General features: G+C 34.1%; 20 protein-coding genes and 2 pseudogenes across 22 annotated transcripts, besides 4 other annotated features; 16 read left to right on the top strand and 6 right to left on the bottom strand.

Moving 5' to 3' along the window:
• Positions 1 to 3,040: part of a mobile genetic element that runs on past the window's edge.
• TVAGG3_0704300 (uncharacterized protein) lies at positions 7 to 1,581 on the top strand (the record flags this gene model as incomplete). The annotated part of the gene is made up of 1 exon (XM_051243509.1): positions 7 to 1,581. One exon carries the CDS (start codon positions 7 to 9, stop codon positions 1,579 to 1,581), a length of 1,575 nt encoding a protein of 524 aa, XP_051090096.1.
• On the top strand, positions 1,612 to 1,955 carry TVAGG3_0704290 (uncharacterized protein; the record flags this gene model as incomplete). The annotated part of the gene is made up of 1 exon (XM_051243508.1): positions 1,612 to 1,955. A coding segment is annotated over one exon (344 nt), but the record flags the coding sequence as incomplete, so codon positions are not given.
• A 229-nt stretch (positions 3,041 to 3,269) lies between the features above and the next one.
• Positions 3,270 to 5,126, top strand: TVAGG3_0704270 (phosphatidylcholine transfer protein family; the record flags this gene model as incomplete). The annotated part of the gene is made up of 1 exon (XM_001294099.2): positions 4,140 to 4,781. One exon carries the CDS (start codon positions 4,140 to 4,142, stop codon positions 4,779 to 4,781), a length of 642 nt encoding a protein of 213 aa, XP_001294100.1.
• Positions 5,127 to 5,275: 149 nt separating this feature from the next.
• Positions 5,276 to 5,297: a mobile genetic element.
• A 298-nt stretch (positions 5,298 to 5,595) lies between these two features.
• On the top strand, positions 5,596 to 6,414 carry TVAGG3_0704250 (phage tail repeat-like family; the record flags this gene model as incomplete). Its single annotated transcript, XM_051243507.1, has 1 exon — positions 5,596 to 6,414. The coding sequence occupies one exon, from the start codon at positions 5,596 to 5,598 to the stop codon at positions 6,412 to 6,414; it is 819 nt and encodes a 272-aa protein (XP_051090094.1).
• Positions 6,415 to 6,934: 520 nt separating this feature from the next.
• On the top strand, positions 6,935 to 7,177 carry TVAGG3_0704240 (serine threonine-protein phosphatase family; the record flags this gene model as incomplete). The annotated part of the gene is made up of 1 exon (XM_051243506.1): positions 6,935 to 7,177. One exon carries the CDS (start codon positions 6,935 to 6,937, stop codon positions 7,175 to 7,177), a length of 243 nt encoding a protein of 80 aa, XP_051090093.1.
• Positions 7,178 to 7,539: 362 nt separating this feature from the next.
• TVAGG3_0704230 (uncharacterized protein) lies at positions 7,540 to 8,028 on the bottom strand (the record flags this gene model as incomplete). The annotated part of the gene is made up of 1 exon (XM_051243505.1): positions 7,540 to 8,028. A coding segment is annotated over one exon (489 nt), but the record flags the coding sequence as incomplete, so codon positions are not given.
• Positions 8,029 to 8,481: 453 nt separating this feature from the next.
• Positions 8,482 to 27,932: part of a mobile genetic element that runs on past the window's edge.
• Positions 9,764 to 10,319, bottom strand: TVAGG3_0704220 (uncharacterized protein; the record flags this gene model as incomplete). The annotated part of the gene is made up of 1 exon (XM_051243504.1): positions 9,764 to 10,319. A coding segment is annotated over one exon (556 nt), but the record flags the coding sequence as incomplete, so codon positions are not given.
• Positions 10,430 to 10,831, top strand: TVAGG3_0704210 (uncharacterized protein; the record flags this gene model as incomplete). Its single annotated transcript, XM_051243503.1, has 1 exon — positions 10,430 to 10,831. One exon carries the CDS (start codon positions 10,430 to 10,432, stop codon positions 10,829 to 10,831), a length of 402 nt encoding a protein of 133 aa, XP_051090090.1.
• Positions 11,080 to 11,606, top strand: TVAGG3_0704200 (annotated as a pseudogene). The gene has a single exon. A coding segment is annotated over exon 1 (527 nt).
• TVAGG3_0704190 (uncharacterized protein) lies at positions 11,652 to 11,888 on the top strand (the record flags this gene model as incomplete). Its single annotated transcript, XM_051243502.1, has 1 exon — positions 11,652 to 11,888. The coding sequence occupies one exon, from the start codon at positions 11,652 to 11,654 to the stop codon at positions 11,886 to 11,888; it is 237 nt and encodes a 78-aa protein (XP_051090089.1).
• TVAGG3_0704180 (uncharacterized protein) lies at positions 12,039 to 12,472 on the top strand (the record flags this gene model as incomplete). Its single annotated transcript, XM_051243501.1, has 1 exon — positions 12,039 to 12,472. A coding segment is annotated over one exon (434 nt), but the record flags the coding sequence as incomplete, so codon positions are not given.
• Positions 13,032 to 13,406, bottom strand: TVAGG3_0704170 (uncharacterized protein; the record flags this gene model as incomplete). The annotated part of the gene is made up of 1 exon (XM_051243500.1): positions 13,032 to 13,406. The coding sequence occupies one exon, from the start codon at positions 13,404 to 13,406 to the stop codon at positions 13,032 to 13,034; it is 375 nt and encodes a 124-aa protein (XP_051090087.1).
• Positions 13,676 to 14,023, top strand: TVAGG3_0704160 (uncharacterized protein; the record flags this gene model as incomplete). Its single annotated transcript, XM_051243499.1, has 1 exon — positions 13,676 to 14,023. One exon carries the CDS (start codon positions 13,676 to 13,678, stop codon positions 14,021 to 14,023), a length of 348 nt encoding a protein of 115 aa, XP_051090086.1.
• TVAGG3_0704150 (organellar and viral DNA polymerase type B) lies at positions 15,091 to 16,029 on the top strand (the record flags this gene model as incomplete). The annotated part of the gene is made up of 1 exon (XM_051243498.1): positions 15,091 to 16,029. One exon carries the CDS (start codon positions 15,091 to 15,093, stop codon positions 16,027 to 16,029), a length of 939 nt encoding a protein of 312 aa, XP_051090085.1.
• TVAGG3_0704140 (KilA, N-terminal/APSES-type HTH, DNA-binding family) lies at positions 17,082 to 17,885 on the top strand (the record flags this gene model as incomplete). The annotated part of the gene is made up of 1 exon (XM_051243497.1): positions 17,082 to 17,885. The coding sequence occupies one exon, from the start codon at positions 17,082 to 17,084 to the stop codon at positions 17,883 to 17,885; it is 804 nt and encodes a 267-aa protein (XP_051090084.1).
• TVAGG3_0704130 lies at positions 18,815 to 19,264 on the top strand (annotated as a pseudogene). The gene has a single exon. A coding segment is annotated over exon 1 (450 nt).
• TVAGG3_0704120 (uncharacterized protein) lies at positions 21,005 to 21,802 on the bottom strand (the record flags this gene model as incomplete). The annotated part of the gene is made up of 1 exon (XM_051243496.1): positions 21,005 to 21,802. The coding sequence occupies one exon, from the start codon at positions 21,800 to 21,802 to the stop codon at positions 21,005 to 21,007; it is 798 nt and encodes a 265-aa protein (XP_051090083.1).
• TVAGG3_0704110 (organellar and viral DNA polymerase type B) lies at positions 22,001 to 22,429 on the bottom strand (the record flags this gene model as incomplete). The annotated part of the gene is made up of 1 exon (XM_051243495.1): positions 22,001 to 22,429. The coding sequence occupies one exon, from the start codon at positions 22,427 to 22,429 to the stop codon at positions 22,001 to 22,003; it is 429 nt and encodes a 142-aa protein (XP_051090082.1).
• TVAGG3_0704100 (uncharacterized protein) lies at positions 22,660 to 23,223 on the top strand (the record flags this gene model as incomplete). The annotated part of the gene is made up of 1 exon (XM_051243494.1): positions 22,660 to 23,223. One exon carries the CDS (start codon positions 22,660 to 22,662, stop codon positions 23,221 to 23,223), a length of 564 nt encoding a protein of 187 aa, XP_051090081.1.
• TVAGG3_0704090 (uncharacterized protein) lies at positions 23,786 to 24,064 on the bottom strand (the record flags this gene model as incomplete). Its single annotated transcript, XM_051243493.1, has 1 exon — positions 23,786 to 24,064. A coding segment is annotated over one exon (279 nt), but the record flags the coding sequence as incomplete, so codon positions are not given.
• TVAGG3_0704080 (uncharacterized protein) lies at positions 25,392 to 25,785 on the top strand (the record flags this gene model as incomplete). Its single annotated transcript, XM_051243492.1, has 1 exon — positions 25,392 to 25,785. A coding segment is annotated over one exon (394 nt), but the record flags the coding sequence as incomplete, so codon positions are not given.
• Positions 26,149 to 27,452: a mobile genetic element.
• On the top strand, positions 26,245 to 27,372 carry TVAGG3_0704070 (Mariner transposase; the record flags this gene model as incomplete). Its single annotated transcript, XM_051243491.1, has 1 exon — positions 26,245 to 27,372. One exon carries the CDS (start codon positions 26,245 to 26,247, stop codon positions 27,370 to 27,372), a length of 1,128 nt encoding a protein of 375 aa, XP_051090078.1.

Here is a 27,932-nt window from a genome sequence, read left to right as displayed (position 1 = left end):
AAATACATGCAGAACGAACAGCTAAACGAATTTACTCCAGCAGAGCATATTCATCAGATTCGCTCATATTTCGATATCATAGACAATGCAGTTCAAATTGGTGACACTAATAGAAAATATTCTGACGCAAAGATTCCATCACAACCTGGAACTGCTAAAGATAACACATGGGTAACATTCAATCTCTCACCTCCTGGTGAAAATATGTTGGACCTTTACAATACATTCATTACGTATAAAATGGAAGGTCAATTTATTGTAGATAAAGAAATTGGTTCAGGTTCCAATAAAACAAACCCACCAGGATTTTGGATTGGTTTCGATGACGCTTTCTATGCAGTTGCTGGATATCAAATCCTTGCAAATGGTCGTATCGTATATTCTCAAGACAACGCAAGAGAAGAAGCATATATAACTTCAAACTCACAAACTACCGAACAAATAAAGAAAGTAGATGTTTTCTCAAAGACTCGACATGAAGATGTATGGAGTCATTCGGGAACATGCAGAACAGGACAAATTGTTAGTGGTCCAATTACAGCAGGAAAATCATTTGATTTTAAGCTTCGTTTAAGAATTCCTGTTAGAAGATTCCTTCCATTAGAAGCTATTCGATTTATTCCAGCTTTTGCAGGAAACATTCAGCTTAAAGTAAAGTTCAGTAGCGACGCCTTACAATGCACATCTATATCTGTAAATGATATCATTGCTTTCAATCCAACTCTTAAAGTTGCATTTGCTTCAGATTCAAATCCACCGACAAATAAATTTGTTCCATGGAATGAACCATTCACTATGATAACGAAGGCAGTAGAAGCTAGTGGAACAGTTACTATTACAACTGTAACCCAGCAACTATTTCGAACAAAGATGGATTTTAATGAATGTTTCATTCATCCAAAGTCATTCTCTTTAGACCCTAACATTTATACAGAACTTGTAGAACATTATACAAACGAGGCTTTATGTTTTCCTGTTAAAGTTATGGATTGGATTCCTATGGACGGTTCATTCTCAAAGAATACAGATAGTTCAAGTGCAACATTTACAGCAGCTTATACGCCTATTAATGTTAAAAGTATTTGGGCACTATTTAGAAAGAAAGACAACTATTATGTTAATTTTGAGAACCCTAAGTTTAAATATCTTCAGCTTTCCATGGGAGCTTATGGAAATATGCCTGCAGAACCTGAAAAATCATATGGACCTGTATTTTATGAAATGGTTGCGAACGCTTGCAATACAAACAATGATATGATAGGATTTAATGAAGATGTTATGAGGTCATTGGTGGATGATGGTAGTGTGGAACATAAATGGGATAGCTATGACAACACACATTTCTTATGTGGTTTTCCAACAGAAGTAGACTTTTGCTTCCAGCAAGGTCAAACATCTACTGCTCCAATAACATACAAATTGTCTGTTAAAGGACCTATTGAACTAGCAACTGAAAATGTACCAAAGCCACTTATTGGATTTATGAGGGATTGTTGCTTTGCCATTCAGGTGCGTGCTAATGGAATCCCAATAATAAGATTAGATGACTATAACTTAGCTACGGACGACAGTGAGGAATAAAGGATGAACGTTTATTTTTAAAGCTTATAAATGAGTTCTTCATCAAGCTCTCGTGAACCTTCACCATCTATGAAACAAACTTTACCAAACGATTATGGAGCACCTATTGAATATTTCTTACGAGCTGCACAATGGCAAAGAGCAGTCTCACCAAGGTTAGGTGTTCCACCAGCTCCTGTCAAAAATAGCATTTGGTCAAGTCCTTATATAAGATATGGTCTCCCACTAGGTTTGCTAGCTACAGCAGGAGCAGTTATGATGTTGAAAAGAAATAAAGCAAATGTTGTAAATAATACTGAAGTAGCTGAAGTTAAACAAACTCCAACACCTTCGCCAAAACCAACGCCTTCACAAGCAAAACCTTCAATGACTCCTGAACCTATGGAAGTACAAACTCCTGTTCAAAAGTCAACTCCTAAACCGACTCCGACATTTAAACCAGAACCTACTCCTCAAATAAATCGTAAAACTCCTGCGTTTCCTTACTGAAAAAATAACGTTATTTTTATTTAATATTAAAATTTTTATTTGATTGAAATGACAAATAAAGTCACTGAAGCAATGAAACAAAAGTTTTTGGTAGAATACATTAAATCAGGAACTATTCCAGAAGGTTTTTACATTCATACTATGAAGGATGGTAGAGTTCAGTTTAGAAAGATAAAGCAACCATTAGATAAAGAAGGAATTTTGAGAAAGATTAAACTTCATGAGGACAACATTGCTGAACTTAAGAAGAAGTTAGAAGAGTTGGAGAAAGGAAGAGAGTTATAAAGCAATGAATTCAACAGGGTGAAAAAACAGGTGAAAAAAGAGGTGAGATCTCACCACTTCACCTAAATTTATTTTTGTGCTATGTTTTCATACGTGTGATGGTGGTGATATCATTAATTTTTAAGTTTATTTTTTATTTTATTTTTATATAAATGACGAAAACTATTGAGATAACAAACTACAACGGTCATGAGTTCAAGAATTTGTTCTTCGTTCCTCGTGAAAATACATTCTATCAGATACGGGGGAGAAAGGGTAAAGTTAGTTTGAGCGTTTATGAAGGAATGAAGAATGGAAAGTTTATACAAGCATACGATACAAACGGTAAGCGTGTTTCATTAGCTTTGTCAAAACTTACTAACATTCATTTTGACAGTGACTTTGACTCTGACGATTGGAGTGACAGCAGCGATACTGAAGAATATGAACTATTGTGTGAAGCACAGCAATGGGAAGAGTTGCAATACTTTTGTAAGTGAGAACGTTTATTTTTTACAGTAGTGAAGTCGTTTGTGAAAACGTTAGTGAAGTGAAGTGGTTGGCGGCTTTATAAATATTTAAGGTTAAGTTGGCGTTGTCGTTTGTGTTGTAAAATATACGTTAACGGTTTCGTAAAGTGTCAAATTCACATATCAAGTGTAAGGATGCGCGCAGTGCCTCCGTACACATGATATGTATACTAACTATCAAAGGTCTTCAAGGTGGAGATGTTGGCAGCGATTTGTGGTCATATCTTGGTGGTGTCAAATGGCTTGCAAAATGTGTCATCTATCGCAAACACAAGTTCTATGGAGCTGGTGATGATGATGATTGAAAACAGTTTATTTTTTTTTAATCTTATTATAAGGGATAATTCTCTAAATATATGATTTTTTCTTAAGTTAGTGAATATTTTTCTTGTGTGCTTTTACTTATTTAAGTATTTAGTATTATTACTTAAAAATTTTGAACATTTATTTTATAATATTGAGATTTAAAATAAACTATTGCTCGATCGTATCTTTATTTGCTCTTTTAATAAAAAATCTAACTTACTATTGATTAGATATTGATTTAAAAAAAATAATATAATAGCATAATAAAATTTCTTTATTTCCCCGTACAAAGATATAGCCGTAACAAGACATTAACGTTTGGAAAGTAAATTTGAAAAAAAGTATTATATTATAAAAGAAGTTACGAATTTTTAGAATATTTTTGTAAAATAAGAGCAAAAAGTAGAATGCAAACTCTTCGGGTACTAAAACCTGCCATTAAATTGAGATAAATAATAGATTTTGTAAAATTTTGTTGTAATTCTTGTATCAGTCTTGCCTTGAGTATGGGTTTGAGTCTACCCTTGTTTCCATATTGCCTATTCCTGTTTTAACGCGGCTATTCCTATTCCAGTTTTTGGTGCTTTTCTATGATAACCAAATTGATTTGGTTATCATAGAAAAGAGACCATTATAATGCTTAAAATTAATTATGTTTAGGGCCGGTTTATTGGGATAAGGAAGTTTATAATACGTGAACACTTGTTTCCTCATCGAAAAGTCATAACGCATAAAGTCGATGTTTCCTTAGTACAAAAAGTGACATATGACGCTTAACTCTTTATTCCAGATAATGACCATATTTATGGGATTAAAAAGTTTAGGAAGCTTCTCCCCAATGAGGCAGATGTATTTGATCTAAAGGCAGTGAGAGAACACATCTGAAATGTACTCAAAGATTGTGAAGAAATTGAAACCAGAAACCTCAGTTTATTTATCACTTTTTAGCACTTCACTTGCGATTTTAGGATGTCTACAGAGATCCCAAAGGAGTATTTAGAACTTCACGAAAAGCGTCTTCACGAAATGCTTGAGTACCTCAACAAGGACTGGAAGCTTTCAAAGGAAGAGCCAACAATCAAATTCTACACAGCCACATACCCAGGCAGCTCATTCTCAATGGTAAAGTCCATAGTCTACGTCAATGGCAAGGCCGAAGAGACAGCAAAGATCTTAGATGATGTTTCTACAATCGATGATAAGACACCAAAAGAAATCGCCGATGGAACAAAGGAAAGATACTTATTCGGCGGTGTTGAGGGTGGTGCTCGCTACCTTTACATGGCTCTCGAATCAGGCTCTCGTTTCGTTTCAGATCGTGAATTCTTACTTCTCCGTAAGCGCTACGACCTTGAGGACAAGAAGGTTTGGCTTTGCGTCTCCATCGATAACACAGAGCTCAAGCCAGTCGGCAAGGGCAACGTCCGTGGAAACATGACTTTCCAGGCCTACATCCTCGACAAGGATCCAGCCAACAACGAGGATCGCCTTACATTCATTGTCCATGCCGATCCATGTGGCTCAATTCCTGCTATGATTTACAATTCCGTTGCAACAAATCAAGGCAACGGAGCACGCAAGATTCGTGACGATGTCATGAAGGAGAAATAAAGAATATTTATTAATTGATCAATTACAGTTTATGTTTTTACATAATTGATTACTTTTGTATAATTATAAATATTTATACCTCTGACTTTCACTGCCAGGCAATACAGCATTTTTTGGACAAAATCAGCAAGCATTATGTATATGCAGATAGATGCATTGCTAATTATTCATAATTTCTATAAGTTTGAAACAGATGTATGATTTATAATGATATACTTAAGATGATTATCTTCACAATATTATTGTTACCATAAATACAGGATTTCGTTACACTGAGTAGCACTGATTGACTCAATGATTTTGTTTTTTCAAAAAGAAAATCATTCAATATAATTTTTAATAACCAAATTAATTGGGACATTATTTATTTGATCATTTCATTTACGACTGAAATTATCGGTTTGGTTCTGAAAAAATAAAAATGCCAAAATTCTTTGTTCACTGCGATATTATTTTCATCAAAAATTTCATTCACTTTTTCAAACGAATTTTAAGGGTATAGTAAACTCAAAATTCTAGAGTTTTGAGAGTGCCAATAAACTCTAAAAAAAAAGGTAGTGGGGCTTCCAGGCACTTCGTGCCCTCTAGCCCCGAAGATGTTTAGTATAAATGAAGTTTTTATTCGGAAAATTGTTAGTCTTCTGGTGTGAATTCGGAGGACTCTTCTTCTTCCTCCATTGCTTCTGGGAAGAAGCCTTCTTCTGGGTCGAAAACATTATATAATGTGTCGCTTTTCACAAATTATATATGTTTTCATGTTTTGTCACTTTTCTGTCACTTTTCAGGAAAAAAACATTTTTATTATTATATATAAATGAATTTTACAAAACCACCGTTACCGTTCTTTGGAAATAAGAGTAAATGTAAAGATATTATATTGAGAGAACTTAAGAAACTACCGAATGGTCTAACATTTGTAGATTTGTTCGGTGGAAGTTTCTATATATCCCATTTGTGCCATACAATATTCCCAGACTCAAAGATTATATGCAATGACTTCGACAACTATATGGACCGTCTCAAACATATACCAGACACAAACAATATATTGAAAGAGTTAAAAGAAAAGATACCTATAGGTAAGATGGAACGTATACCATTAGATAAGAAAAATATTGTGAGAGAGGTTTTGAAAAAAGCAGAATATATAGACTGGGATAGTATATCTGCTAGACTATTATATAGTGGTGCTATAAGAGTTCATGACATTGAAACACTTATGTCAAAAGTTTTATATCTTAACTATACAAATGTTTTCAAAGAGGACATAGAAAAATATATTGAGGGTATAGAGTTTGTGAGATGTCGTTGGACAGAGTTGTATGAAAAATATAAAGACAAGGAAAATGTTTTCTTTATAGTGGACCCGCCGTTCTATAACACATGGGATTTTCAATACCAAGTAGACTGGACTTTGAGAGACTCTTTAGAAACTTTAGACGTTTTACATAACCATCCATGCTTTTACTTTACATCCGATAAAAGTGGTTTGGAAACCGTTATGAGATGGTTAGAGGACATACATGACTATGAGTTTAGATATGACAAGATAGAATATGAGAGAGGTCCTATAAACCGGAGAAAGTGTCATAACAAAGAAATTTTATTAGTAAGTAAATGTGGTTTGAAATAGGACTACTTGTTTTAGGTTTTTTCCATTGTGTCATTTATTTATTTGACGTGGCAGAAAAGTACAGAGAATATGAAGATGAACCAATGCCTGCAAATGTTCAGTATATGTACTCGTAAGAGATATTTTTATCTAATATTAAATGGACGCACAGAACTTAGCGAATGCACAGCAACCTGGACAACCAAACCCAGAGAATATTCCAAATGAAGTTAGAATACAAACTGCAATGGCAAACTATGGTCAAGTGCCAACAGATGTACAAATGCAAACTGCCATGTCAAATGACGCTGCGTTAGGTTTGCCACCATGGTATGCAAATATGAGATGGAAAGAGTTTTATACAAACCCTGAAGTGGGATATAAACAACTTTATGCAGATGACGCGAACACAGGAGTTGACCCAGAATATGTTTTCTACCAGAGGAGAAACAGAATGTATGAGCTCCAGTTAAAGAATGCTATGGAACTCAACAGGAAACGTAAGAGACTAGGCTGACATTAGATTTTTACATATAGTAAAATGGGTTTCTTCAGTAAGATAGGAAACTTCTTTCGAAATGTTGGAAGAGGTATATGGAATGGAATAAAAACCGTAGGAAGAGGAATTTGGAACGGTGTCAAAAATATTGGTAAAAGGGTAGGTCAGTTTGTTGGTATTATACCTAAAGACCCTGAACCAGAAGAACAAGCCCCTGTTATACAACAGCCTGAACCTGCACCACAGTCTAGTTGGCAACCAAATCCAACACCTCAACCGTATTAAAAAATTATTTTTACCGTTCGATAGTAGTTGTATATGAAACTAAGTTCTAAGTAAAACGCATGGTATAATGGAATTATTCTTTTTCTTCCATCTGTAGTAAACCATACTTGAAAGTCTGAAATACTTCCACTTGGTGGTTCGTATAACTTTGTAGGTTTTTCGTAAAAGTCATTTGCCAAGCATAAGAAAGAGTTTTGGGCGCCAGAAAATGAAGCATGAACAATAATAGCAGCTGGGTCGAAAACATTTTCATATGTTCCATTAGGGTTTTCGACTTCATAAAAGTCTGGGTGTACTGGATATGCTGCAGGCTGATTTAACATCCTCATAAATCTATACCATGCCAAGTTGTTATATTTTGTAGAAATATAAACGTTTTCTCCAAGGTCTTCTATTCTATTGATTTTAACAGTTGCATTTTTCCTGTCATAAATAATATCGAGATGGTATTCTCCTTCGTCAATGTTATACTGTTTTGCATATTCGATATAGATATCGTTTATTTTTTCTTGAAAAGCTTGAAGAGTTGTTTCTAAGTTTACAAGCAAACTAACTTGTAAAAGTTTTCCCTGTTCAAATTTCTCATACATACGTTTTTCTTTGTTATAGTATCGAACTTCAAAACCGACCGTAAATGGGAAACCATGTATGGCTTCTGAAATGAACTTCATTCTACGAAAGCCAATAGCTTTTGTGACAGATGGGTCTCTTAGCCATCTTAATGGGTAGTCAAAACGATAGCCTTCATGCTTTACGGTCTCTGTCTCAAACTTTTGACCGACATTAGTAAAAAGTTCATCTAATGGTTTAGTTGTAGCAACTCTTGAATTTTCTTTTTCTATTGGAAGCATATTTTATCTAGAATAAAAATGTCGAAAGATATTGCTTCCATGAGAGAAATACAACACAACCGACAACTCATTATGCAAGCTCTAAATAAGAACACAACAAACTTTTCAAACTATTCTAAGATATCTGAGTCATTGAAAGAAGGAAACTTAAAACTGACATTAAACCCAATGACAGATGAGTTTCTGTTTCAAGACAATAAGAACCATACTGTCTGTATAAATCCAACAAAAGGAACTTTAAACGAGAAACCTATAAATGAACTTCTTTTGAAAGCAGATGTTGACAACAAAGCTGACAAAGAATATGTAGACGATGCAATAGCAAAAGAAGAAGAAAGAGCTAACAATGCTTATGCAACAAAAGAACATACTCATCCTGAACTAGCAGACAAAACATATGTTGACAATAAAATGTCAAGTGAAGTGACAAGAGCTGAAAACGAATATTCTAAAAAGACTCATATACATTCTATATCTGAAATAACAGACTTAAACGTTAGCCTTGAAAAGAAAGCGGAGAAGGAATATGTGGCTAGTAAGTTAGAGAAGAAAGCAGATAAGGAATATGTGGATGAAAAAGATAATGAAATTATAGAAAGGGCTGAATGGTATCATGAATGGACATCGAAGATTTTAAAAACTAAAGCTGATACAGGATGGGTTTCAGGATGTTTAGACCTTAAAGCAGATAAAACTTATGTTAACGATGAGTTAGAGAAGAAAGCAAATAAGACTCATACACATACAAGTTTTACAACTGTTGCTATAGAAAGTATTGAAGGAACGGTTGACGGAACTGATGGGGATGCATTATATTGTAAACCTCCTAACTTTCCACAAGGTTTAACATCGGATGAAAACATAACGACGATGAAAAACATTAGATGTAAAGATGTTTATGTCATGAAGGATGAACATAATATTAAATTCACTGCTCAAGATTTATATGACAAGAAAGCAGACAAAACAGAGCTTCAAACATTAAAGACAGAAATACTTCAAACATTATATCCTATAGGCTCTATTTATACGTCAATGAACTCTACCAGACCAGAAACAGTTCTGGGTTTTGGAACTTGGACTCAAATAGTCGACAGGTTTTTGTATTGTGCAAACTCTTCAAAGGAAACAGGTGGAAGTAAAACGATTTCAGGTGAAAATTTACCTGCACACAGTCACTACATAGATTTAAGTACATCTCAAGCAGGTTGGCATAAGCATAGATATTGGGATTGGTCAGGAATGACAAAAGGTAAAGGATATGATGTTAAAAACAACGTTCAGTTTGCTATAAATTGTTACTGGAGTAACACTGAGGGAGGAGGAAACCATACACATCACGTTTCAGGATATACGCAAACAACGGGACAAAGTAAAGACTACATGCCACCTTACATGACAGTTTACGCATGGTATAGAAATGCTTAGTCGTCATTTTCAACTTCTTTAGCATATTCGTCAGGAGTTGTCTTATATTTGTTAGGAACTGTCTTTGAAAGTATACCACCTTGAACTTTGACAAGTTTGAAACGAGGTCTGACAATAGTAGTTTTATCTTCTGCTTGCAGTCTGTACATTTTGCCATGTTTGCCTAAAACTTCATAATATTCTCTTGTATACTTTCTTCTATTTTTACGAACACGAATGTGAGTACCTGTCGGGTTCCCATTGTTGTCATAGTCAATAGTATTTTCATATGGGTCGCGTTTAGGTATTTCTATTTTTACTTTGTCACCTTTCTGAAGTTTGAAGCCCGGCATTCTTTCTTGTTTGTCTCTTTTGACTAAATTATTAAATATATAGTCTTTCTCTAAGTCAGGGTTGTTTTTCATTTCTTCGGGGGAGTGGTTTCCCAAACCTTTTTGTTTACGGCTATTGTAAATATTTAAAACTTGTCTCATCTTTGCCATGGAGAAGTGTCTATATTTGTCGTCATATGACATTTCATTTGCTTCACCACCTTGTGGTTGGTTTAAGTCTCTTAACATTTTTATACAACCGTCAATGACACCAAGAGCAGAATGGTTTTGGTCGACAATGAAATATTGGTTTACATTTTTTGAACGCAGATAGTTTTTTACATCATCTGATTTGAAAGAACTTTCACAGTCAGATGTCAGTTTTGTTGGATGGTATTTGTCAACGAATATTGTCAAAGCTGCTAAGATATCTAAAATAGCTTTGGACTGTAATGGTATGGCTTCACAGTATCTTGTGTTTTGACTGACAAATATTAGCCAGTATGGTGGTCCATCTGTTCTAACTCTCGGAATGTTTTCCAAGATATCCATAAACCAAGCATTTGGTGTTGAACTAAAGATTTTTACCATGAGTGCTTTCTTTGTCGCTTTAGAAACATAGGGGTCCTTGTTTGGATTCGTCATTTTTTATCCTATAAGAAATGGGTTTATTTGGCGCATTAGCAGGAGTTGCATCCAGATTTTTGCCCGCAGTGGGAACAATAGCCAGAGGTGTATTTGGAGTTGGAAGGAAGATTTTGAGTACATTAGGTATACTTAAAGAGAAAGCACAACCTATTATACAAACTGTACAGAAAGGTTGGGATGTAGCACGAGATGCAACAAATCTTATTCCAAATCCTGAAACAAGAGGAAAAGTTCAAGGATGGATGGACAATGTAGGAAGACAAGCAGGAAACTATTATAACAAAGCAAATGACTACTATAACCAAGCAGGACACTATATGGACCAAGGTGAAAGATTCTTTAACAGAGGATATAACCATGCACAACAATGGGTAAACAATAACCAACCTCAACCGCCTCAAACGTGGGGAATGTAAAGTTTTTTACTGAGATGAAATGAACAATACAGCATTGAGACAAATGGGTTCAAGATGGATTTGTCGGCTTCCAGCAGTTACACCACGTGTTTGTCAAGTTCTTCCTATACCTCAGGAAGTTTTAGACCGACTTAAAAAACAACAACAACCAGTTGAAAACAAACCAAACTAAAATTTTTTACTGAGATGAAATGACCGAAGAAGTTGAAACGGTAGATTTGACACCACAAACAAAAAGTTCAGAACCATTGTCAAAACCTGTCAAAGAACTTACAGATGAAGAGAAAATTCAATAATAGAAAGTGCCAGGTCTGGAAATACAAACCCTAACTACAAAGTCACTTTTCATAAAAATGGAACGGCAAGTATCTCAAAAAAGAAACAGACTCTCACAAATAAAATATTGAAGTCTGAAGGAGCTTTCGAGACAACAGATGGAAAAGTTTACTTCACTGACCAACAGTTCATTATAGAACATCTCATTGACTTAGAGTCGAAATATTCTAAACTTTACAACAAACACAAAAAGTTGAAAGGAAAACAAAAACAAATGGCATATGATATTTATGAAGATGTTGACGACACAACTGTTCCTGCAAGTGAAGTAAAGTCAGAGGAACCGAAAAGTGACAAAAAACCGATAGAAGAAGAAAAACCAAAAACTGAAGATAAACCAAAACCAAAGTTTAGTTTGGAAACTAAACCAAGTCAACCTTCATTAGCTGGTATGGGTTGGCGTCAAAGACTTATGGCAGCAGGCGGTTATGTAAAGTAAAGAAAAAAATATTTTTTTATTTTTATAAAAATGCCCCCATATAGAATGGATAGAAAATCTGCTAGAATAAAAGCAGAGTTGCAAAGATATGGTTGGAGAGTTTCGAAGAATTTTAAATATAGGAAGGGAAGACCCATAAAAGTCTATGACAAACTGGCTGGTCTGACCTACGAAATGGATTTGGAAACAGCACGTGCCAATTATCCAAACAGACTAGAGAGGTTAGAAGAAGAACGTCTTATGGACATGCCTTTCGATGTTAGTGAACATTGCATGAAGTAAAAATTTATTTTTTAAAAAGTGACATTTTTTTTTATTTTATTTGAAATGTACGCTGAGTTTGTTGGAGAAGACCGTTGGGAAACTTGTTTGTTAGATGAGAAATATGAAATGGCATACCATTTTAAAACAATATATTTTTACATATATTAAATGCTTCAGGTTGAAAAACAAAGAACAAAAGTAGCAGATACAAAACCGTTAGACTATATCTTTACAAATGCTGGTAGGACTATTTCAGATGAAGAAATTTCATCCCGAGTATACAGGTTTGACTATCCAATTCGTTGGCTTCAAAGTCCTTCAGATGCAAAGGCAATAGGATTTAGAAGAGTTTTGTTTTCAAATAGAACTAACGCATTTATGTTCGCAGTATATTTTCATGGGCAGTATAAAGGTTCTGGTGGTCTAATAGACAAATTTGACGAAATGAGAATCTTTACAGTTCGTTCAGACGAAAGTCTTGAGAAAACTCTAAATGACTTTCAAACTCAAATGAACAAATATTATTGGGAATTTCAAGAAAAATACGACTCTTTACTAAATGGAACATACTATCTGAAACTAGAATATGACAAGATGAACTCCACCGTTTCATTTCAAAAGATTGAAATTAACCCTCCAAGAGATACAGAGTTTTTATTTTGGAAAGTAGACAAACGTTCTGGGCACAATTTCTTCGGTTACTAAACCAGAACGAACCATTACACCAGATGGTCCATTTCAATTTATACTTCCACCAGCAGATTTGACAGTTTATAGAAACGTGTTTGACCCTCAAAATGTTATGTGTCATGCAAGTTTCAGTTCAAGCAACAATAGTTTTCTATGTATTGGTAAGGACTTTTATGACTTTGCTTCTAAATTCTACGAACCACTAGTAACAGTTTCTCTGACTTTCAAGTTTGGTTCACAACAAATGGTGTGCAACATATTATTCATTGTACTATGACTTTTATCTCGAATGTCTTTCATATATAACTACGGAAAAGTGCTGAAAAAGTATTGAAAAATAATGTTTATGTTAGCATGTTAGATCTAACACGTTTTCTAACCACTTTTCTAACATCGTAGAAAACTCATGAAAACAATTTATTTTTGACACTTTCACAAAAAACATAAAAAAGTGAAGTTAAACGTTAAGGTTTACTGAACTGGTTGGATGTCGCCTTCACAGGTTATGTAGAACGGCTGACCCGAGAAGCGAAGGAGAGACTGAATTGCCAATTTCATATGGGGTAGGGGGTTCTCCTTGTTTGGTATTTTTATCCAAGGACGTTTGTTTAGGAACTTAACAAGAGCTTCTCTTTTGGCGTCCTTTATGTCGTCGAAAGGAGTGTTTTCTGGTATTTGAATTGGAATTCCGGTCGAAGTCTCGAGATTCAAGACAGCCCTTCCAGAAATAGTGGTGAACTTGACCTTGGGCTTCATGACCTTGCGCAAGTAGTCTTTTACGCAGTCGTTAAGTTCAATTAGGTGAATTGCCTCGTCAAATCCTTCTGGCATTCCGAGTCCTTCCATCCGACAGGAAAATATTTTCCCGACAACTGGAAAAAATTTTCCGGACAAAGGGAAAAATTTTTCCTTCCGACAGGAAGAACTCTTCCAGTTGTCCGTCCGTAAACCATTCAAATTTTCGAAAATTGAGAACTTTTTGGTCGAACTTCAGAAAAAGTTTTTCCATCCGACAGGAAAAAATTTTCCGGACAAAGGGAAAAAAATTTCCTTCCGACAGGAAAAGTTCTTCCTTCCGACAGGAAAAGTTCTTCCTTCCGACAGGACACAAACGAATGTCCCACGTCCCACCAACCCAGTCCATTCCCAAACCAGAGGAACCTAAAGAACCACAACAGTCTCCTCAGCAACCTCAGTTCCAGCAAGTACCTCCGAATTTCTACCAATTTCCACCTCAAGGTTACTACCCACCACAAGGCTTCCCGAACTACCCTCCTCTGCCTATGCCTTACTTCCCCAACCCTTGGATGTTCCAGCAAGCTCCACCCCAGCAATTCCAATCTCAGTCCAAATTGAAGAGAGACCAAGAGTTCGAAGAAGGTCTGAACCGTTTACGCAAAGAGTATGCCCCAGCTCCAATTGAGAGAAAGTTGTTCCCGGACCAAAAATATAATTTATGTTAACATGTTAGATCTAACACGTTTTCTAACCTCGTGAATTTTCATGAATTTCCTTAAGATAGAAAAAATAAAGTTAGTTTTATTTTTTGTATTTTGTATTTTTTTGTATGTAAAGATATGATTTCAGGGATTTTTTTGACGAAGTGTCAATCTTCACTTCGTCAAAAAATAACAGTTATCTAATGAAAAAGTGTCATTTTTTTCATTTGACGAGAATGTCGGGTAGATGGTTAGATCTAACCTCATTTCTAACCTCATTTCTACCCTCTTGAATTTGTCAAGACTTCTTCGTAAATGTTTTGTCAAGACTTCTTCGTAAATGTTTTGTCAAGACTTCTTCGTAAATGTTTTGTCAAGACTTCATCGTAATGAGTGTAAAGGACCCAAAAATAAAGTTTATGTTAGAATGTTAGATCTAACACGTTTTCTAACACGTTTTCTAACCTCATGAATTTTCATGAATTTCCTTAAGATAGAAAAAATAAAGTTAGTTTTATTTTTTTATTTTGTATAAAAGATATGATTTCAGGGATTTTTTTGACGAAGTGTCAATCTTCACTTCGTCAAAAAATAACAGTTATCTAATGAAAAAGTGTCATTTTTTGTATTTTTTTGTATAAAAGATATGATTTCAGGTATTTTTTTGACGAAGTGTCAATCTTCACTTCGTCAAAAAATAACAGTTATCTAATGAAAAAGTGTCATTTTTTTCATTTTTTTGTATTTGACGAGAATGTCGGGTAGATGGTTAGATCTAACACGTTTTCTAACCACTTTTCTAACATGGTCTAAAACTCTCGAAAATCATGAAATTTACACCAAAAATAAAGTTTATGTTAGAATGTTAGATCTAACACGTTTTCTAACACGTTTTCTAACATGGTCTAAAACTCTCGAAAATCATGAAATTTACACCAAAAATAAAGTTTATGTTAGAATGTTAGATCTAACACGTTTTCTTACACGTTTTCTAACACGTTTTCTACCCTCTTGAATTTTCATGAATTTTCCCGAAATAAAAAATAAAGTTAGTTTTATTTTTTTTTATTTTTTTATTTTGTATAAAAGATATGATTTCAACAATCGGCACAACAACAATTCAAACAATAGCACCAAACTCGTTAGTCATGAATCCAACATCTATGTTAGTAGAAATGAAAAGCTTCATTCCTTCTTCATATACTTTTGAAACAGAAATCCAGAAGATAAAGCAAGAACTGTTAACAAGTAATTTAGACTGTAGTGCGAAAGATGAAACAAATGAACAGTATCTTTATGAAATGCAGGACCTCATCGACCATTTGCCTAAACTACCTGAAATCCAACAACAAAAACTCACTATTCCTGAATTCGATGAAATAGAAGTGAAACCAACTGACTCAGTAGAAATAAAGAAGTTCATACGAAAGGTAAACTATGAGTTTCTAGGATTTCATTGCAACCATAAGGTTATGGACAAAGATTGCGACATGGTATATAAGAATGTTTCTGACATATATAAATCTGAAGAATTTAAGACCTACGACAACTTTGTTTCGTTAGTTGCTGAATGTGTATGGCAGATAAGAGATAAAGATAGAAGAGGCAAAGTATGGAACAAACAAATAAGACCCGCTATGTTTGAGATGAAGAGAGCAATTGACGCTTTAGTTGTTTTAGCTGGTTTTATTTCAATGTATAACGCAAAAATGAACCCGCAATGTTCTAAATGTAAAGCAGCAATGAGGAGATATAACTACTCCGTCAAAGAGATAGAACGTATGAGAAACGACTATGCAGACTTAAAGAAAGAAGCAGAAAAGCCGGTAGAAAATAAAATGGACATGTTAGAATTTCTGAACAAAAACTATCCAACAGCAGAAGATTTCCTTCTATCTGACGTCAAGAAGAAATATAAAGAAACCTTCGGTATCGTTAAAACATTCGATGTACTAAAAGAAGAAATAGAGGCTACAAAACTGTTTAAAGTCATGAACCATCGCAACATATACCATGTAAAACGCTTGTAAATAGTTATGTTAGAAAAGAGGTTAGAAAACGTGTTAGATCTAACATGCTAACATAAAACGTTATTTTTTCTATCTTAAGGAAATTCACGAAATTTCATGAGTTTTGTGTGTTTTAGACCATGTTAGAAAAGAGGTTAGAAAACGTGTTAGATCTAACATGCTAACATAAACGTTATTTTTTCTATCTTAAGGAAATTCACGAAATTTCATGAGTTTTGTGTGTTTTAGACCATGTTAGAAAAGAGGTTAGAAAACGTGTTAGATCTCACCTCTTCACCTAAAATATATTTTTGGTCATTTACAATGAAGTCTTGACAAAACATTTAAGTTCGATGAAGTCTTGAAAATTCATGAGTTTTGTGTGTTTTAGACCATGTTAGAAAAGAGGTTAGAAAACGTGTTAGATCTAACATGCTAACATAAAATATATTTTTGGTCATTTACAATGAAGTCTTGACAAAAACTATCCAACAGCAGAAGATTTCCTTCTATCTGACGTCAAGAAGAAGTATAAAGAAACTTTCGGCATTGTTAAAACATTCGATGTACTAAAAGAAGAAATAGAAGCTACAAAACTGTTTAGAGTCTCACGAATTCATAACGTTTACCATGTAAAACGGTTGTGAAAAAAAGAGGTGAGAAAACAGGTGAGATCTCACCTCTTCACCTAAAATATATTTTTGCTGAATTCAGCACAAAATTCATGAGTTTTGTGTGTTTTAGACCATGTTAGAAAACGGGTGAGAAAACGTGTTAGATCTAACATGCTAACATAAACTTTATTTTTGCTGAATTCAGCACAAAATTCATGAGTTTTGTGTGTTTTAGACCATGTTAGAAAACGGGTGAGAAAACGTGTTAGATCTAACATGTTAACATAAACTTTATTTTTGCTGAAAAATGACCAAATTTCATGAATTTCCTCATATGCTTGCTTCCCTCGGAAAACCGAGAGAAGAGATTCCGTACGAAAATCATGAATTTCCTTAAGATAGAAAAAATAACGCTAATTTTTTATAAAATATTTTTTTATTTTGTATGTAAAGACAGATATGTCAACAACAGAGAACACAACAACAGTTATAGTCCATGAAGCTATAAATGAAGAATACGAGTACATACAGTTTAACAAACAACTCCGTCTCATTCGTTCGGTCAAAGACGATATGTACCAGATGCAAAGCATTTTGACAGCATGTTTTGCTCCAGATACCAAACATACAGACGATTGGTTCAAAAACCAAAGCACACAAGAACTTTTGAGCGAAGCACAGCGAGACCGACTTTTTTCTGGGTCGCCTAAAACTCATGAAAATCGTAAAAATTTGCCAAATGGTTTGAGAGGATATTATGTACATAGACTTCTTGTAAATGCTGTTGCAATGTGGGCTTCGCCTCGTTATGCTTGGAATATTTACAGACTTCTTGACGAAATTCATAGACAAGAACGTGAAGAGATGGAAAACAAGCTTGAAGCAAAAGACAAAAGCATTCAGAAAAGAATACCACGTTCGGTACCAAAAGGAAAGGAAAAGAACTATAAGTATATGATTTATACTGAAGAGATGGAAAATGAAGAAGATAAAGATATGGTTATGTTGCATTTAGTCAGAAGAAACAACAAAAGCTTTTACGACCTTGCTAAGATTTACAAATCTGACAGAAATTGGTTCTATCGCGAAAACTTACCGATTTCAATGACACCGAATGAAGATGTGAAACAAATAGTTCAAGATACGTTACCTCAAACACACTATGATATGAAAGGTTGTACAATTTTTACCTTCAAAGAAGATTTGCCATTGTTAAAGGAAAAAATAACAGAGTATTTTGACAACTTCAAACAAGCAGAGTAAATGAACTCTTTATTTTTATTGACTTTTTACAATTTGAACTTTGTTTGCGTAGATATGAATTCTGAAAGAAGTATGAGGGTCTTGTATGACTTTGTACTTCTCCCATAGTTCATGTCTGTCAAACTTACCTGCCATGGACTCTTTCATAAGTTCCATGAAATCGTCTTCGGACAATCGCGGAAAAGTATAATGTCAGTAAGTATTCTTTTAACATCCTTACTTAAACTCTTGGCTGTCTGTACACAAATGACAACTGAGATGTTAAAGTGCCTAAGTTTCTTAAGAATTCGACACATATCTTGTTCTCTATTCTTTAACAAAGGATGAGAGGCGAAATCATCTAAGATAAGAAGACATCTATGAGGGTAAGTCTTTCCCAATCGTAAGATTGCAATTTCTTCGAAATGTATTCTATCTCTTTCTGTTTGTTTCTGAAGTGTTTCTTCTCTAATATTCTCTGCATTTCCTCATTTGGGTCTTTAAACTTAGAATTTATATACTCATTTATAGCATTATACTTCAAAACTCTCTTTTGGTACTTCTTTATCCAATCTAACAACTCAGTATCCTTTATACATACTAACTTAGACTTCTTTATAATATCTTTGAACGAATTGACGGTTTGGTCAAATTGACCAGAAGTACTACAAATGACAACTAACTCAATAGAATGGGTTCTTCTCATCTAGTTCTTGTTGTTGTGCAGCCATTTTAAGATAAGTGAAAGTCTTACCCGACCCAGGTGGTGCAATTAGACTGTTATACCATTCTGAGCAAAATAAGAACTTGTCATGTATGGGTTTTATCTGAGGCATTTTCTAACTTCCTCTTTGTTTCTTGTTTAAAACATTCTCAAATTTCTTGTCAATGTCAGCAAACTTTTTTTCTAACATATTTTTAGAAAAATTAAAATTTTTATCTTTTAGAAAATGTCTAGCGATTTCGCTATCTATATTCGAGACAAGCTTTTCGACAGCAAAACATCTGTCGACCATAAAATCTTACATAGTGTAAACAAGAAAGGGGAATTTGTTCTAAAGTTCTGTTTCTGGGAATATGACAAGAACCATAAAACATTAAGCAGAGCAGTCTTAAAATTTGTCAATGACAGACTGTTGACAGAGATGACGCCGATTGGAAAGATGAAGTCCAACAAAAGTTCTTAGAATGCAAAGAAGACACATGCGCTGTTCTTGAAGATGAAATAGAAACAGAATAGATGAGCTATTAAAGGACAAAGAACTTTTACATAAATATGGTTCGGAGAAATTTGACATAACTCCACCAGAAAAGAAGAAGAGAGAAAAGAAAGAAAAGAAAGTAGAAGAAGAGAAGAAAGAACCTGAACCAGTTCCAGAGAAAAGAAATTTGACATGTAAAAATAAAATTTTATTTTTAGAACATTTCTGGGTCAATGTCAATGTTCTCTTCCTCTTTAGGAGCAAACACTGGCTTAGACTCTAAAATCTTTTTACCCAATTTACCTTGAACTTCTACAACTTTAGACTCATAATATTCATAGTCGTCTGCTTTCTTTGGTTCATAAGGTATAACAAGTTTGTATGCTTTGCCTTCTTTAAGGTTTGAAAACCTTCTGTCAAAACTTTCTTTGACTGCTAACAAACCTTCTATGTCTAAGTCTTCAAATTTCGCACCATTTTTAGTCACAATAGCAAATTAACTGGTTCGATGTTCCAAACTTTGCTGAATGAAGACTTTTCAAAATGGTAGAAGTAAACATTCAAATATGTGAATGGGTCTAGTTCTTCTTTAAGTCCTGACATGTACTTGTTTACTGAGATGAATTTTGCCATCTTTTCTATCGGATAAAAAATATTTTTTTTAAAATTTACTCATAAAAAATTTTTCTTTGTATATACACCATTCTGAACATCTAAAAGACTTTTTGACATTTGCCAAGAATGTTCGTTTAGACGCTGTCATATAACCATATTCTTGACAATATTGTTTATACGAATCGTACAATGACCTTTCATCTAAACACTCAAAGTCAGTTTCATCTATGAACAGTTCATATAACACTCTTGTTTGCTTCTAACAATGTTTGTCTCTCTTCGGTATGTGGAATTTGTCTTGGATTGAACTTTGAAATATCTAATGTCATAAAATATGAGAACAAGTGGTTGTAAAAGTCAGATGTCAAAGTTTCTGCTAAGTCGTCAAAATATTCTGTATCTTGCATATGAGAATCTGACGTTCTGACAACTACATATCTTCTGTCAGAACTTTCTAACTTCATCGGAACAGCATTGTTTGAAACCATAATGAAGTTTGCAACATTTTCACAAACTCTTTGGTCTTTATACTTTCTTTCAACACTCCAACTTTGTCTGTTATAAGACTCTTCAAAGCATCTGAGTTCAAAACTTTTGTTGTATCTATACTTTGAAGTTCATTGCAAACTATAAGTTTCATATTCTCTATTGAGGAGTTAAACTTGCCACAGATGTTTCTAAGTTTGTCATATTCGGGTTCGAATAGCCCTCTAACAGTTTGCATAAGATATCTGTAAAGAATGTGTTCTTACCAGTTCCTTGTTTTCCAATTATAATGAGAGCAGTTTCATTTTTAGCACTTGGATGTTGTAAGATGTTTGCAAACCAACATAAGATATACTCATAGACTCTTTCGTTTCCATTGCATATAATTTCTTTGACATGGTCTAACCAAGCTTCTATAATATTTTCTTTCCATTCTACTTGTTCGTATTTATATATCCAGTGAAGATAAATAGAAGTTTGGAGAAGGTGTATAGAACTTTATACCTCGAACTGAAAAATCTTCTAACTTTGACAATAAGATATCCCAAGCATCTAACATCTTCATGCCAACTTGTACAACTTTTATTTTCTTAAGTTTCTGTCTACATTCTTGTTCTGAAACTATTGTCGCTTTAGGTTTGTTAAAGACTACATATCCATTCTTTCATGACATAACATTCTGGGGCAGAGTCGACATAAATGACTAAACGTTTCAAATTCTCGACTGCTTTGTTATAGTCTCTAAATGGACACATATTTCTGAATGCTTGGAAGTCATAAAAATCTGAAACATCTATTCTGTAACATTTTTATAAAAATAAAAAAAAATATTTTTTTTTATTCTTGACTTTGTTGTTGCATTTGTTGCATTTGTTGTTCTTGAGCTATTTGTTGTTGAAGTTGTTCTTGTAATACAATACTTTCACCAGTTGCATCTTCCAATTCGAAACTTTCTGCCGTCATTGACAAATACATAGGACATAAAAGTTTTACAGGAACAAAGTTTGCGTCAACTAATGTCAACGTTATACTTGCCAAAGTGTTTGAGTTCACTAAGGTTGAAAATTCTGCATTCGAATGAACAATAGGCAAACCAGCAGAGAAAGTATTGTTTATACGCATAAGTATCTTTTGGTCATAATAGTTTCTGTCGACATTCGAATAACACTTTGAACCTAAGTTTGAAACAATATATAAGATTGGTGTGCTTAATGTCAATGGAATAGACATTCCTTGTATGACACCTTTTCCTGTTATAGGAAACTGTTGGTAGTAAAAACCAGAAATAAGTTTTGTATTATAGCTCATATTGTTTATAGTAAACTCAGTCGGACATCCAAACATAATGAAACCTGCTCTAGTTGCAGCACATGTTACACCCGTACTTAAAGTATTAAATAAGTCAACAAAACCTGTTGGTGGTATATCTGAGTAAGTATCTTCAAAGGAGTATTTTTTACCATTCACAACAATAAAGTCTTCTGGTGTCAAAAGAGCAAAACAGGCTTTAGTCGTCATTGTGTTTAAGGTTAGTTTACAATATCGTCCTTGAGGACTTTGTAAGTTTGTTGTTATAGAATTATATGACTCAGGGTTTTTAGTCGTAATAGTATAAACCATTATATCTTCTGCCATTTATATATATTTAAAAGTTTTTCTGAAAGTGGAGAAGAACTTCATCTAAACTTTCACATGGCGTTTCTTGAAGTTCTCTGTCTAAGAAGTTCAAATATTTTGTAAAGACATAGAACTTTCCTTTGTCTACACGAACAAACAAAACAGGGTCTTTCATATCGTTCAAAAGTGTGTAAAGTCCTTTACATGAAATAAAGTCTATATTATTTCTGTAGTTTCTGAATTAAAGATATTCGCTAAAATGTTTTGTAAACTGTTTTGAACAGCTGTATAAACCGTTGAATTCGGAACTCTTACGATTTCACCGTCCTTAATAAAGGGCATTGCACATGGCGTAGTGCTTGTATCAAATCTTTCGGGATTATGATTCAACATATATTCTAATGCTTCATATACAGACCTATAAACAGTTGTGTCGTTCTTCATGACAACTTCACCATTTACAATGAATGGCATAGTACATGGAGTTAAAATAGGGTCAAACTTTTCATAGTCCTTCCATGTTATATATTTCTCAGTATTTCCATCAGAAATAACAATATATTTGTCAGTAAGTGTGAGAGAGTATTGCCCAAAATATAAACGTTTAGCTCTGTCAGCTTCATACGCATATGCAGCTATACTCATATTTTAATGAGAATAAAATATTGTTCTATTTACAAAGTACAGACCCGAACGAATACGGGACAGTAAAACTACAAACAAACTTAGGTCTACAGAATGAGGCACTTGCATTCAGAATGGTTGACTTTAATACTATTGCTTCATTCGTTATAACAGATGAAACAGATTTCATGGAGCTTGAAATAGATGGAAAGAAGCACGAAATAAGATTTCACAATAATGTAGAATATAAGATGGAAACATTAGCTGGAGTGTTAAATGCTCTCATAAATACTACAATAAACAAGGATAACGAAGAAAACTTAATGAATGTTAAACTTATTGCAGGAGTTTTGAAGTTCAGTTATGCGAAGGAGTTTAAGATAACACGAATGAGTCATAGAGTTCAATTGCTTCTGGGAGCATATCATATGACATTTCCTTTGAAAAGTGTTGACAAAACGATTGAGATGAAATCTGTTCCATACGTATGTTATGGTAATTGTTTGTACGTTGAGTCAAAAATAGCTAATGTCACAGGTATTTCAGGAGTTAATAGTAAAGGTTCAGTAGAATATAAGTCTTTCTGTTATGAAGTAAATTCAATGTTTATTCCAAACGTTCCTGTCATAGCAACTCATTTAGGTAAATGGGTTCGCATTAGTCCACATAATTTGAAAGACATGCAATTCAGACTTGTTGACTTTCAAGGAGAGCCTGTAGAACTGAAGGCACCAGTGCGAATGACTGTTGAAGTTGACTTTTTAGAAAATATTAAATGCAACAGCTTACAAGAGAACTCAGAGCTAAAAATATAAAGTATGAATGTTATGTATTAGGGCATGAACTTTGGTTGTTGCTGTTTGATGAAACAAATGAGTTATTTATGTCAGTCAAGAGAACAGAAAAATATTGTGTTAGTGAAAACTGCACCAAGTCAATAAGATTAGGTTTGCATTATGAAGATGAGTTCAATACTGTTGAAGAAGTTTTGGATAGATATTACAAATTGCTAACTTGAAATTTTTTGACTGACTGACTGCTTTAATTTACTAAAACATATTTCAAGCAAAGTTTATATTCTGTTGAAAGTTTTGTGTATTCATTCGAATATTTATACTTAAACTCAACTCCTGTAGTTCCTGGTGTTTCAATGATGCGGATGTTACCTATTTTCATGAATGGTGGCGTTTGACCACAGCATTCGATTTCAGGGTCGAGATAGTCAATGACACATTGTTTCCCTGTTATTCGCGATATAACATTTTCAAGGTCCTCCTTTGTTAGAATTATTTGGTTCTTACTTATAAGATTTATCAAAAGCTTCTTATCGTCTTTGAGTAAGATAGTTTGATATAACTGAAGAAGGTAATGGTCTACGTTATCTGAAGGATTTGTTTGAACATTTGTGTAAGGGTTGTCGTTGGCTTCTCTTGAAAGAATTTGGTCTAATGGTGGATACTCTAACTTAACATCTGATGTAGCGTTAGCGTTTGAAGCTGAGTTTAAATTCACCGACTTAAGTTCTGGTTCTTTTTCTTTCAAACACTCTGAACTATAGTTCTTTATGACAATATTGTTTGTCATTCGTGAGTCAACATTTGATGTTGGTTCAATTGGAACATTAACGGCACCAGCTAAGATGGATTTGCTTCTCATTTCATATAGAATAAAAACCTTTTATATGTATGAAATGAACAATATACTCGACAAGGGTTTGAATGTAAAGCTAACGAATGAAAATATTGTTGAATTCACTGAGACAGGAGCTGTGTATAAAGATGTAGAACTACTGAACAAAAGAGCTAAGGGAAGAAGCAGGAACATGAACAAAGGGTGGAAGCCTATAAAAATTTATGTCAATGATGGCTCAGGAGGTTCAAACATAAAGTATGCAGAAAGTTATAGAGTTTATGCTCTCAAAGGTGAAAAGCCTTCATTTAAGAACAGCTATTCTAACGCATATCCTCAAAAGCTAACGGATGGAGAAGTGGATGATATGAATGACAGCAAAAATATTAACAGAAATGGCGACAGAGATGCATGGAATTTGTTTACCATCAGTCAATTGAAGGTTAAGCTTTAAAATAATGTTGGTCGTTCCCATGGAATATTTTTGACTTTAATGGTATTAGTCATGATATGAATCTCAAGGTATGAACGAGGAGAGATGAGAGACTTATATGCTTCCCAAATTTCTTCAAAAGGTAATGTTATACCTGACTGTTTCCAAATGAGTTCAATGTCATAGCGTGAGAAACCTTGAAAGATAACGAAGTCAGTTATGAGACGTTTTATGTTTAAAGCTAAAAACCTCCATGTTTGCATAAGTATTGCTACAGTTAAGTGGTAATGTCTGACTTTAGTAATGATGTTAGCTAATGGTGAGTCTGGTTTTGACACTAAACCTTTTCCGGCGAAGTCGTCACAAACTAATAAAGTGTTTGATGGATATTTTTTGAAGGGGTATTTTGAAAGTTTTGATAGAATGTAGTTTGTAAGTCGTTTCATATCGTAAACTCCTGAGTACTGACGTAAGTGGTGTTTGTCAATAATTCTTTCCATCTCCTCAGAAGTCTTTTGCATTCCTGACTGTATGAACTCTACGATAGCATAATATTTCCTCTTACGTCGAATGTAACGTTGAAGAAATTCAATGAGTTCGCTATCTGGAACTTTAACGACAGAGGCTTGAACTTTTGACATAAATATTTTCGCTGTTGAGTCCATAGAGTCTGAAGTTGCTGATATAATGATTTGGTCATAGTAAGAGTCGTTTCCTAAACGCTCTGTTATGAGTATATGACGAATGAGGTTAAATGTCTTACCTGAACCCATCTTTCCACAATAGAAATACACACCATTTGAACAGAACTCATAGTCCTTACTGAAAGGAAGAATAAGAGAACTGTTGAGCTTTTCACTGCTTTCATTCATGTCTTCATCTACGTCATGTATTAAATGCTTCATTTTATCTCCATTAAAAATGCAAGTCAGAAATATTCAGAACATAGCACCGAGTCTAACTGACAAGAGTATAAAGATATACTATGAACATGTTATGATGAAACCAACCAAAATTCAAGAAAGTCAGTATACTTATGAATATCCAAGACACTGGGTAGAGTATGTAGGAGGTGAGAAAGCTATTGAAATCAGACAGGTTCGAAGTATTCCAGCAGGAAGAACAATATTATTGAAGAACTTTAATGTTTTGAGATATAATGATGAAACAAAGAAGCAAGATAGTTTCCGTGTTGCTGTGTATGTGAACTTAGATACAGGAGATGACATGAAAGTTTTTAATACAAAGCTTCAAACGGTAGTGAGAGAACAACTGACTGCGGAAGGACATCCATTACCTTCAGAAGTTACCATAGCATATAATTTTGAAACAAACTCAATAGATTTTAAAGTCGTCTCTGCAAAGAAGTCAGGTTTTACATTTAATGAAGCAGATGTATATTCGAATGAAAACTTCAAAGCTATTGCATGGTTAGATAATGACGATTGCTTTAAGAAAATCTTTAAATTCAGTGACTCAAAGATGTCAATAGATGACCTTCGTGGAATGTTACCATCGACGTTTACAGTAGAAGGTTCAGCAGGATTGCTTACAAGATTGTCAATTGGTGGTATTTGGTCTCGTGAGAACATTGTTATAAAATCCAGTATAAGTGAATTTGCTGAAGAATCTATATTATGTCTTTCAAACTATATGTATTCGCCGCCGAAGCATTATATAGGGTGTCCAAAGGTGCGTTTAGCACAGCGCTCTATATGAGACTATTAAAGGAGATATATGCTGATTATAAATATATAATAAAAAATATGAATATATGTATATGATGAGTATGTTGTATTTTGGCGCCATGCCGGGATATAAAATGAATTTTGAGACAAGAGGCGGTTTCGCGGGAAATTTTGGCGGGATTTTTTTCATTTTTTTAATGAATCATAAAGAAAACATCCTCGCTCTTGCAAAAAAATGCAAAGACTGTAAAAAAATCTACGAGACATTGGTAAAATGCTTCGGTATGGATGCTCCTAACTATTCCACTGTAACGTATCATGTTAGGATGTATCACTTCATGAACAAAAAGGCGCCCATCATAAAAATTGACAAAAAATCGCCGGATCAAAGAAAAATCAAAGCAATTCTTCAAGCGCTAGATGAAGACCCAAGAGCATCACTCAGAAGGATAGAGGAGATGACAAAGATACCACGTACAACAGTCAGTTATTATCTGCACAATTATTTGAACTACAAACTAGCGTATACACGTTGGGTTCCGCACAACCTTAATTCAGTTCAAAAAAAATCTAGAGTCCAATCTTCGAAAGAGCTCCTCTCTATATTGGGTGCGTATCAATCCAAGAAGTTTCGCTTTTTAGTAACAGGGGACGAGTCTTGGTTTCAATATGCAACAGAAGCCAAAATCATGTGGATCCCGAAGGCTGAAAATCCGCAAACATTCCCGAAGAAAAAAATTGACACACCAATGATGATGTTGTCGGTTTTTTGGGGCGTGAATGACATCATCGCAATTGATATTCTTCAAAAACCTAATACGATGAATGCTCAGTATCTAATTGACAATGTTCTTACTCAAATTATCAATTCTGATGAGTTTGAGAAATCCAAACAACAAAAACAAAAGTTTGCAATTCATTTTGATAATTCAAGAGTTCACAAAAGTCATAAGGTAATGAATTACTTGGTGGAAAACAATGTCAAAGTTGTTCCAAACCCAATTTATTCACCTGATATTGCACCCTCTGACTTTTATTTATTCGGCACGCTAAAAAAGAGAGCTGAAGGACGCGAATTCGCGAGTCCAGATGATCTTGAAAATTTTGTAAGAGAGCAATTTGAGCAATTTTCTCATGATGATTTAAAGCGTGTCTTTCAAGCCTGGATCGATCGCTGCGAACGCGTGATTGAATCCAATGGTGATTATATTTAAATAAACTTTATATATATGTAACTTGTTTATTTCTATTCGCAGTATTCAGGTTTGTGCTAAACACACCTTTGGACACCCTATATTACGGAGTTATCTGATACAAAAATACCTGAAATGAATTGTCGTATACCGGTAGTTTATAAATGTACATGCGATTTCCCAATTAAATACAAAAGAATTACAAGGAAATAAATTGTTTGAATACTTATCTCCAACTGTCAGTAAGTTTAATATAAGACTTGTCGAACCTTCTTCAATGAAAGATGTTGTGCTACCCAAAGACGGAAAGGATGGACTCATTATTGAGATGATTTTAATAGCATATTAAATGAGTTTGTTCTTGAAGGTCATTCATGATGAAATAACTGTTGTAGAAGATGTTAGCAATTGTTCAGACATTTTGAAGCGTATAGATGATATAAGAAAGAAGTTAGATAGACCGCAAAGCGGTGAGAACGCTTATGTTTCATTGACTTTCTCCAGTAACGAGAACTTTTATGAGATAATATTGAAGAGAGATGATTTTAATATGGTGTAAATGGTAGTTTGGGCAGCTTTAG

This window comes from Trichomonas vaginalis, chromosome III (assembly GCF_026262505.1).
Source record: "Trichomonas vaginalis G3 chromosome III, whole genome shotgun sequence".
Classification (NCBI taxonomy): Eukaryota; Parabasalia; order Trichomonadida; family Trichomonadidae; genus Trichomonas; species Trichomonas vaginalis.
Note: the sequence above shows the minus strand (reverse complement) of the source record. Positions and strands in the feature narration are given on the sequence as shown.